The sequence below is a fragment of the Gadus morhua genome, chromosome 23 (assembly GCF_902167405.1).
Source record: "Gadus morhua chromosome 23, gadMor3.0, whole genome shotgun sequence".
Taxonomy (NCBI): domain Eukaryota; kingdom Metazoa; phylum Chordata; class Actinopteri; order Gadiformes; family Gadidae; genus Gadus; species Gadus morhua.
Window position 1 is genome coordinate 12,375,960 of NC_044070.1, and position 11,518 is coordinate 12,387,477.

The following is an 11,518-nucleotide window of genomic DNA, read 5'->3' on the forward strand; positions in this document are numbered from 1 at the left end:
CCATTTTCAAACCTTGAATGCCTCCATTTCTTTCTTATGTGTTGATTGTTATTTAATTTATTAATGTGTTCATACCACCTAAGGTCTGACGGGCCACTGAAATTGTAAATGTATTGGCTTTAAACTCGAAAGATGAGCATTTAGTATAGGGTTAATTAGTTTAAATTAGAGTTTGTGGTCTCTTTCACTGACAACCGCTTGTCGACGCTGTGTAAAATCAAACGAGATAGACTTGGTAGATTCTATAGAAAGTCAAGATAAATATGACCCCGACGTGATTTGAACACGCAACCTTCTGATCTGGAGTCAGACGCGCTACCGTTGCGCCACGAGGCCCTTGCTAAGAGCACGGCTTTTAATTCAAAGAAAATGTAATAAATGACAAAAATCGGCATGGGTTCACAAAGTAAATAATTGAATCGTGCCATGAATCAGCGAGTCGTATCGCTACGGCAAATTGTATTGTTTAATAAGCCAAAATTAAGAATGAAAAATATCTTCATTCATATTTAAGAAAAAAAAAATATTGACATGCAGTATTTATAGCAAATTTGGATAATATCTCACCATCTAATCATGCTTTTATTACCTGGGGTCATAGCTACCTCGATACCCTAGTCTCGCAAAGTTCTTTTTTTTTTGCTGCAATAAAGTCAGTTAAAATGTGTCCACCGCGACTTCGGGTCTATCAAAGGCCAATCACAAAGGGCGGTAATTAGCGAAAGATTATTCTAACCATGGCTGTTTCTACCTATACTGTGTACGGCATTAAACCCACCCAGACAAACACACGCCTACTGGGGGAACACAACAGGCACGGTTATAAACGTGTCTTGGAAAAGTGTCCCAATGTTTAATCCGTAGCCTATTGTGTTTATATGTAACAGCATTTTATTTATTTTAGTTACCATGTTGTGCTCGTTATCGGTTCAAACACGCGTTAAAACCATACACAGGCGCGCCGCTCCCGACTCTCCACTGGCGATGATAAGTTGGAGTGACTCGACTACAGCGCTGCTGCTGCTCGCGGTCACCAGAGAGCAGAGAGAGACGCCACCCCGCTCCGCGCTCGAGCCGCCAGTGCTGCTGCTCGCTACCCAAAAACAACTCACGAGGATCTAGGCGACGAATCGGCACTTTTTCCTCGCTGTGAACGAACAGGTGGCATTGGGAAAACACTTCAACTTCCTACAAGGTTTTCCTGGGAATTATATTTCAGCCTTCACCTTTTTGGGAATGTTTTTTCTTGTGTCTTTGGATGCCTCGCGCTTTCTAGTCGGAATTACAAAGTAACAGGAGAAACACACACTCACCGGAGGAAAGAATGAAAGTGACGGTGTGTTTCGGGAGGACTCGTGTGGTCGTCCCCTGCGGAAATGGGACTATAAAAGTGCATAGTCTTATCGAACAAGCGGCTATGAGATATAAAAAGGTTATCGCCAAGGTAAGAACCACTGCTTTCTGTCACAGTCCCCGAGGCGATCCTCAGCACGAGAGCTGCATCTGCACTGTATCGTCAATATGGCGCATTTCTTAGGAGCAGGTTTGGAAGAGTGAACAGAGTACATTATTCTGGATTGGAGTGGCAGTTTACTGTCTGATATGTACCCAACAATTCCGAGACAATTGCTCCATAGTTTGTTAGTTTGGCCGAGAACGGCCAAAGGACTTTCCATTCTCCTGAAAATACAGGTCGACAAGTCGAATGCAAATATGTTACACAATTATTTAGTTTTTAAACACACCGCGCCAATTTGTGCGTGTGCGTGCGTGCGTGCGTGTGTGTGTGCGTGTGTGTGTGTGTGTGTGTGTGTGTGTGTGTGTGAGAGCGAAATAGAGAGCGTGTGTGTGTGTGTGTGTGTGTGTGTGTGTGTGTGTGTGTGTGTGTGTGCGCGTGTGTGCGCGCGCGCGCGTGTGCGCGCGCGCGTTTTTGTCTATGTGTATCAGAGAGAGAGCGAGAGAGAGAGAGGGAGATATTTAAATTTGTGTTACGTTTTCAGTGTGTCAAATACTCAATGATACCCGAATATGTCCAACGACAAACAATGTATCAGTGTAGTAGAATTTGTCTGAATTCAACTGTTGCCTTGCCTTTCAGCTTTTTTTGGAGTTATGATTCAATGGGTTGACGAGTCATTGGAGTGCTAATTGAAATGGAAATATACTAGTATAGTCTCAATATTTAAACTTTCACTTTCAATAGTGTAGAGTTCAGTACTCAGAATACTTTTTCATGCTGGCACGGATGTAGCACTAGCAGTAGTTGATAGTATCACTTTGTAGACAAACAATGATACAATAGGTCAACACAGACACTACAGGGCCTTCAAGTGCACTTCCTCCTTTGAACACACAGACACACATGCACATGCACACACGTATACACTCATACACACACAAACAACCAATCAATTCACAGTTTCCTTTTGTCTTCTTTGAGACATGGTCCAAACTGACATTTTCCAAAGAATGTAAAACGTGGGGTAAATACCTCCATAGGTCCGTTCTATTCACCATTCCCAAATTCAGGGAATTCAGGCTTTGAAACATGTCACAACACTCGCAAGGGTGAAGTTATATGAATGCAATAATCACCTGAGGGGAGAAACCAGGGAAGCAGAACAAGGTTCTACATTCAAACTATTTCCCTTCCTCCTCGTGTGTGTGTGTGTGTGTGTGTGTGTGTGTGTGTGTGTGTGTGTGTGTGTGTGTGTGTGTGTGTGTGTGTGTGTGTGTGTGTGTGTGTGTGTGTGTGTGTGTGTGTGTGTGTGTGTGAACTTCATAAGCTAGGGTACCTCAGGAGTCTTAGAAGAGATGCCAGTTTTATAATACTTTTTTAAATACACTAATAATTAAAAGCTTTGACAGAGTACTTTTTTCTTGCGATAGAGGGTATAAGTACATAATAACACCTGCATGGTACTCTTGTTTTTTCCCAAGAATCCAAACAAATAATAATAGCATTTGATTGTACCTGTAATTGTTTTGCATTTTGCTGTTCTCTTCTAGTAGTGAACATGAATGCAGATATTAATGGGATCTAGTCAGAACATGAAGGGTTCCAACAACATAGGAGACTATCAGTGAAATGATTTAACTTAAATTCAGTTATATATGGTGTAAGTTCAACTACTATCCCGTCAGCTATTTACGGTTAACAATTATAGATCAAATGTATTTTGAATAGAATAATATTATTTTATGAAGATTAGGCACAAGTTGATTCCTAATTTTTTCCCCTGATCAGCAGTGTTAATAACAACATATCTCTCACCAGGCTTTGATCCTTATTGGTTTTCATTATGCATGATAGTGGTGGTGTTAAGATGTGCAGCGTGCTGCATTCAGAATCTCCACATCAATGAGTAAGTCCAAAGCTTCGCATTACGTGGCGTTCTGAGAAGTGCTGTTCGAAGTTTATAAGGTCATGCCCCAGAAGTTGTGTGTTAATGTTACACATTCGGTTTCGGTCACACTCTGTCAACTTTCATTGGAGTTTATCCACCCCTCTGTATCTCGCTGTGCTCACAGTGACAGAGGGAGTCTTCTGTTGCCCTTTTTACTGACCGTGTCTGGGAACAGTGCTCAGAACCTTGTCCTCAGATCCTCAGGTGACACTTAAGCCCTGGAAAGTAAAAACATCCCTGTATTGGCTGGTCAGTGGAGATCTCTCTGCTGCTGGAGCTTAAAGTGATGGACAATAAAACGTAACATAACCTATCACAGAGGGACGTATCCATTACACAAATTATCTTCTCATATTTGTAAAAAAGTATATACAATGCTGTGTGAGTGATATTTATCTATTAGAATAAAGGTTATATTGCTCTATATTCTGACAGCCAACACTGATATAGAGTGTTTGGTCAGTATCATTGGTCTTCAAGTCACTCCACTCTCCTGTCAAAATATTCTATTTTTCTGGTATCCCGCTCCCACAATATCCAATCAGGAGAAAGTACTCCACAAAGGGGCGGACCTCCCTGCGTGTTGACCGGCAGGTAGCAGGATTTCAGTGTTGATGGACAATGGCGGAACAGGTAACGCTTCTGGTTCCAGCGCTGCAAGGAACAACTCACAGTACATGCCAAAGAAAAATAATGACACGGTGCTGTGGTGGAGACCGCTCTGTGTCCATGTGGCGATGATGGGGGGGGGAGTGCTCATGCAGCAGCTTTAATATAGATAGCCACTCACCTTATAAACCCTGTCTTAGAAAGACTCAGGAATGTAGGGGCGCGGTCTGAATCTCTGTCCTCCCCCACCCTCTTTTTACTTCCTAAAAGTCAGAAACTGTCTGCACTGTCACTGTAATGTCAGTGAGAACATGAGATTGCAGTGGATTTCTTCAGTGAGATTGCAGTGGACTTTCTGGTGCTTAATGCAGACCTTGATAATAATAACATAATTAACTTAAACATTTGTAGAACATCAGAACAGTAAATCTTGACTGTCTTAGCTCAGGAGGTAGAGCGGGGTTGACCGTTGACCAGAAGGTTGCTAGTTTGATTGCTGGGTCCTCCATGCTGAGTGTCGAGGTGTCCCTAAGAAAAAAACTTCCCCCATACTGCTCCCAACAAGCTGGCTGTCACCTTACATGGTTGACTACGCTGTGAATGTGTGCATGAACCGTTGTAAGTCGCTTTGGGTAAAAGTGTCTACTAAATGCTCAAAATTGTAAATCTAAAATGCATACAATACAACAAAAGACATAGTAATGGATTCACCTTCGTTCGACCAGTATGTTGTTTGGGTGGCTGTTGAGAACCCTGTGGCAGAAGATCATCTTTGCTCAATTGCAAGCTCCCGCTTTTTTGTTGTACAGACATCTATATCGCACTTGCTACACATCAAGGAGCCTTCAGAGAGGGATGGCTTGAACCAGCCATCAAAATGGTTGTCCGGGCTCATTAGTTCAATACACCAGATCCCTGCAATCCCCCACTCCCCAGCCGCAGTTACGTAAGAGAGGAAGCTAATTCACTAATGTCAAAAGGAACATCATAACGGTAATTAGCCCTAATTGGGGTTGGGGGATTGCGGGGATGTGTGATCTATTGGCAGAAGAACTTAGGAGTTTGACTAAGCTATGTGGAACACAAGGCCGTCAGAGGAGGATGACTGTAATTTTGGTCAGGCAGTGTTTGGGACGGATTGTGCATTTTGGTGTGTGTGTGTGTGTGTGTGTGTGTGTGTGTGTGTGTGTGTGTGTGTGTGTGTGTGTCGGGGTTGATGGGTTTATTTGTTTGGGCAGGCACACATTAATGTATTCCAGAGGAGATCATGACATATTGGGAGAAACAGTGAACCTCAAGTTTGAACTCAAAGACCTCTGGCCAACAAAAACCACCACAATACCATCGCAAGCCCGTGTTTTCCCCTCTCCCCTCAGCGCTCTCCCAATGTTCCTCATTCAATCTCGTCTTGTACCTCAACCCTTCCATCTGTGTCTCCTTTTCTCGTGTCTCTTTACCGGTCCCCCCCGCCGTGATCATTGTTTGTTTCCTTCACCCAGCTGGCCAACAGCGGACACTGCTCCTTGCAGCTGACTGGGCGACACAGCCCTTCCTCTTTAACAGTCCCGTTTCAACTTCTCTCAGGGATTGGCCTTTTTTCCCCCTGGTTTCTTCTTTCTTCTCTTTCATTAAAACATTGCACTCCTGCAGCTTGGTTGAGTCAGGTTAGGCCAAAGTTATGCTGATGTGGAGGGATTTATTCTCACACCAGTCGAAGGGTATTTTACACAGTATTCAGCGTGTAGAAAGTACAAAGCATACCAACTGCACCTCAATGCTGTTTTTGTTAAATTACGAAACACGTCTTTATTGTGTGATGAATCGGAGGGCATTTATTCTTATCTTAATTGATAATTATAATTTATGATGATGAAATGTTCATTGTTATTTTTCCACCCTTAGACAAAATGACGGTTTACACTGCCCTCGTCGTCTGCTTCCATACTACTCATGACCGTTATGAGAAGATACTTTTAATGCAAACATAGCACGCTTTATTTCTTATTTTCCTACACGTCCACTTCTTACTTCAATCTAACTGTTTGAGCTCAAAGGACTATGTAATAAACTTTGATTCTCACCAAAATCTTCGTGAATGATGTTTGGTTTGGCTTCAACATTCCTCCATGTAGTCGCCATAGCATGAATCAGGCTCAGGCTCTGGATCTGGTCGTTGTGACTTCTTGAATGGGCCTAATTTCTCCATGCTCTAAGACATATACATCATGTCCGTGGGTACAGTACTTCATTAATGTGGATTTGGATATCCAGTTGTGGGAGAGAGAGAGAGAGAGAGAGAGAGAGAGAGAGAGAGAGAGAGAGAGAGAGAGAGAGAGAGAGAGAGAGAGAGAGAGAGAGAGAGAGAGAGAGAGAGAGAGAGAGAGAGAGAGAGAGAGAGAGAGAGAGAGAGAGAGAGAGAGAGAGAGAGAGAGAGAGAGAGAGAGAGAGAGAGAGAGAGAGAGAGAGAGAGAGAGAGAGAGAGAGAAAATATGTGTGTATTGGCAAACTGAAGGACAGTCTTAACAAGCTTCCCCCTGCAAGGGGAACAATAAGGTTATGTGAAGAAGATGCTCCTGTCTGGTACTGCTCCAAAAACATGTTTCATCCTTTGGCTTGAGCTGTCGGGGAACATTGGGTGGAGTCGCTCATGTGCTCGTGACATGCATACATGCTAGTAAGTTTGAGCCGATGACGCACACACACACAGGCGGCAATAAAAGCCTGAGGCGTGGCTCTGTGATTGTGTGACACTGGAAATGTAGCCTCTGTAGCAAATGGAAGGTGGGGTGTACAGGCATAGGGGGTTTTAAGTGGGAAATTTATGTAGGCAACACGGTAATTTTTCTAAATATAAACATTGGCAAGAGACAGAGGATTTGAAGAGATAATCCATGGAATCCTTATTCACGGTGTTCTTTAGTAGAGATTACTACCAGCACAATTTTTTTACATTGTTGATCCGGTACCAAATATGTGGTTAAAAATATGCTCACACGGTACATAAGTACTGGGCATTTCTTAGACCATGTCCAACGTTGCAGCGTTGTGTTGCTCTTTGAGGGAGCCTGGTTCTCAGCCAGTTTTTGCTGCAGTCATTGAAATGTGACACTGTGTTTCAGATTTCAATGAGACATGAGAAGCTAGACCAACACTAATAGCTGCAGTTTCTCGCTGGGCATGGTTACTTTTCACGATGTGATCCAGGAGTAATTGTTGATGATTGTTTGGATCTAATTTTTGCTCTCTGGTTCAGCTCCTTTCTTTCTCCCCAGAAACAAAATATATCCGATTTTTTGCTCAAATGACACACATAGGTATGCAACCCTTAAAGTTGAAGACAGGAAATCAATGGTACTACATTCTGTCTTTCTTCCTTTCCCTCCCTTTCTACCACTGTCTCTTGTGCAGGTGAAACAACTTACCACACAGACAGTCATCCTGGGTTCTCTCCGCTGTGACATGGACTACGTTCTTCAGGCCAAGGACCTCTTGGCCCCTATTATATATCATATAAAATCGAAGCGATACAATGGCTCAGCATTGTTTGCATACATCATTACAAAAAACTAATAATTTAGTTTTTCAGGGCCCCCCGCCTGTAGTATCTCTGGTATAAGACATTAAAGACTTCCATGTAGAGACAGCCCAGTGTTGTCTTAACCTCGGACATGGCCTCGCTCAGACCTGCGCAGCTTCCTTCCCTATCTTGAGATAGGCTGGCTAATAATTAGCTTGAGCCGTTGGACGGTAGGACAATGGTATCCGCACCGCGGACACTTTGGTCCTGAAGAGCTCTTCATCGACAGCCTCAGGAACGTTAAACGAGTTGTGTTGTGGGACGAACCAACTTATTTCTTTCGATCCTGAAAATGACTTTGTGGGTGTAAATTATTGTCGGCATAATTGGAACTCATCTGCTGCTGCTCCTACACCCCGTTCTGGTGCAAAAACATGTGTTTTACCTGGTTAACATTCATCAGTTCACAAAAACCAATGAGCCAGACCCTGATTTATTTTTCTCCATGCAATAGTTTATGCCCATCCTCTTGGTCACTCTTGTATCGACTCACGGCTCCTGCAATGTCTGGAGGATGTCTCAGTATGTTTCCTGTCCCTGTTTGAATCAATAAACTATCTGGATGAGTTCTATGTATATTTATAGATGACGTGGAGAAGTTCTCTTGGACTACACGGTCAGGGTCTGACTAAATTCTGACTGATATGTGATGGATCAAAAAAGGTTTCACTCAAAGATGTTGATAAACAGATCTCGGTTTAGTGTTGTGCTATGTTGGCCTTCGTCAGATACATTGGCATGCCTTGAAAATAGACTGCTGAAATGTGTTCAATAGGAGGTACTTAGTTTTGCAGAAGGTGAGAGCGTATTAGCGGAGATGGAAAAACTCTTTGAAGCTGGGTACGGACAGCTTCCCCTTCAATATAGTGCTTCTGCGAGTCCTAACATGGAAGTCTGTTTTTCGACCCTCAAAGTACACATAAGCATTCCTTTTTCATGGAATAATGGCGGGTTATATAGAGGGCTGTTAGCCTTGCTTTGTATGGGAAAAGCCCTATACAGGAAAAGACTTCAAGCTAATTAAGCCGTCTATTTACTCTGTGTGTTTGTGTGGGTGCGTGTGTGTGTGTGTGTGTGTGTGTGTGTGTGTGTGTGTGTGTGTGTGTGTGTGTGTGTGTGTGTTTGCATTTGTGGGTCTGCACACAATGGTGACACAACACTGCTGCGATTTAAATCTGTCAGTATGTTTATGTTCAGGAAAACCTTTAGAATATTTTAAATAAACAGTATGTGTTCCAATGCATGTAACACATACCCCCGCTCTCTCTCCCTATTTCTGTCGGTCTCTCTCTCGTTTACTTGTGTCTGTACCAGGGCTTTAAGCTGTGGTGAAGTAAGGCAGTTTATAAGCTAGAACAGAAGACCAGAAGCTCCTGACGGCTCCTGACCATATTACCTCATCCTCACTTCATGACTGAAGTTCATAAGCAATGCCTTATACACCGTGTGGTTAACTGGGGAATTTGCTGTGAAGTATTTGTGTGCCACTGCTAACATCAGCCATACATGACTCTATGCTAAGCAAGTATGTTTATATTTTATAATATTATCCTTATGGAACTGGATGTCTGCATGTTTTTTTTCTGGTTTTCTTATGAGCCTGGCTCAAGTATATGAGTCATAAAACAAGTTGGTTTTAGATAATCCGTCAACGCGTTGAACTCATGGATCTGCTGAATTCAAAGATTTTAATTATAAACGTACTCTACTTCTTTTTTTATCTGTTTTTCCCTTTTTCTGTGAGTGTATTGGTCCTTGACGTCCCATCGGTGTTCCCATTCCCATTGTTTTTGTCCGCTGGATTCTCTGAGTGAGAGGGCAGCCCCTCATGCCTCAAGCTTGAAGTTGACAGCCAGAGACAAGTCCTGGCAGTGCGGACCAACTATGTGCCTGGGTGCGCTGTTCCGACTTGCGCTTGCGCCCACGACAAGCCTACTTGGGTGTGATCCACCCGTCTTGTCAACTGCTTATTTCTTGTGTCTTTCCACATGACGGCCATGTTTATTACCCTTCCAGGGAACCAGCGGCAGCAAAGCAGTGCGTGAGACAACTGAAGAGACCCAAACGTACTCTCGGAGCACGTGTTTGGTTTTACCTATGGAGACTTGCAAAGTGGTTACACACAGACACATACACATGCATTCACATGCGCACACACACACACACACACACACACACACACACACACACACACACACACACACACACACACACACACACACACACACACACACACACACACACACACACACACACACACACACACACACGCATATACACAGGTGCCCAAAACCACACACATACAATTTTCTTCAATAAAAGACAACTATCACTTACCTCAGCGCCGGCTACCGAATAATTTTACAATTGAAAGTTAATTCACCTCTTAAGCCTCAATGACAGATGGTTGTCTTGGTGGATCTCAATATTATTGGCAACGTAAGGCCTGCACTCTGTCATTTGTCTTTGAACACATTTGTTAAATTGCATTATACATCAGAACACAACCTGTCCACATATTTCCCTCTTGAATTTCTGAAAGTCTGTTGAGGAAAACAGAACATACAATTTGTATTTACAGTGATAGCAGAAGTTATTAATCTCACATCTCAAACAGCTCACAGGTTTTAGGGGGCTGTTAAGGCAGCAATTTTTTTAGCTGAAGTCACATAGTTGCCAGAGTGACTAGGCTCACACAAGGCCTTGCTGTCTTGTTCAATGTTGTGTTCAACCGTTTTTAATGGTGACCAAATACATTGAACATAAAAACACTATCTAAACTACTTTCTTTGTCTCCGTCAATGGTAAATCAAAGTTTGTTGAGGTGTCATGAATCATCTCCGTCACCACAGCACCCTTGTTTAAGCACCTTGCAGTTTATTAAACCAAGACCTACCACCCTAACACTCTACACATGACATCTTTAATGTCATGTGGAGCTTGGTTCTATGATAATTTTGTATCAGAATCATCATGTGGATTAGAATATAGGTATACCAGGGCAGCATCTGTGTTAAATATCTCATGTAATTTACTCGTAATTTCTCAATACCAACTATAAACAATTTTATCGTATTATTGTGAAGCTCTTAGATAAACACATTGTTTATCTAAATTCTGCGAGTTGGCCACATCCGACGGGATCAAAGTGGTTGGTTGTCTGCATTACTTCGTTCTAATGCACTATGGGTCATTCATTCCTGGCATTAGCTGCACAGAAATCAACTCTTTAAAATTAAAGTAAATAAATGTGCTTGTGTATCATGCACACACTGAAGTTCTTTGACTGTTGACCCTTGTTATGAAATGATCCTCTAGCCTGTTGTCTGTGGTTAATACAGGCTTGAATCCATGTCCGTTTGCCAAAGTGTATAAAGATATATCAATGGAATGGCTGTAAACCCTTTGTTGCTCTGACTTTTCCCCATGATCTCAACACATTGAGCTTCCCCTTGCAAATATTCATCCAGGTGGAAAAAATGGACATGAAAGCAGGGGGAAAAAAGCAACGGATATCAACGAATTCTAAAATAAAAGCGATAAACCCCTATCCTGTCTTAACTCTAAAACCCATTTCCTTCCAGCCAGGGCATATTTAGCATTCAAACAGCATTGCCTACTTTTTTCATGCTGTTGATGCAACACAGTGCTCTGTATTCGACAAAGACAGACTGCTCACGCTAGTGCCTAAACTTAGCACCAAGCAAAAAGCTAAAACATGAAACTAACCAACTGCGTAGCGGTGCGTTTTTGTCCCTCCTCCGTGATAGCGTTCATGAACCCAACTCCCGCAGGTCTGGAAGCCATTATGTCGTCACATGAAATCACTGTTATACTGTCAAGCGGAGGGCTCTGTTTAACTGCTCCTAATGGCAAACATTGGAATATTTCCCCCACATGCCTCCTTCTCTATTTGGCCTCATGG

General features: G+C 42.7%; 1 protein-coding gene and 1 non-coding gene across 2 annotated transcripts in view; one reads left to right on the forward strand and one right to left on the reverse strand.

Moving 5' to 3' along the window:
* Window positions 1-264: 264 nt before the first annotated feature.
* On the reverse strand, window positions 265-336 carry trnaw-cca (transfer RNA tryptophan (anticodon CCA)). Its single transcript has one exon. It is a non-coding gene; the product is annotated as a tRNA-Trp (tRNA).
* Window positions 337-757: 421 nt separating this feature from the next.
* pard3aa (par-3 family cell polarity regulator alpha, a) overlaps window positions 758-11,518 on the forward strand; it is a 349,891-nt gene continuing 339,130 nt past the window's right edge. Inside the window, 1 exon segment of the mRNA XM_030349167.1 lies at window positions 758-1,444. Coding sequence (XP_030205027.1) covers window positions 1,325-1,444 — 120 coding nt within the window. The 5' untranslated portion in view covers window positions 758-1,324.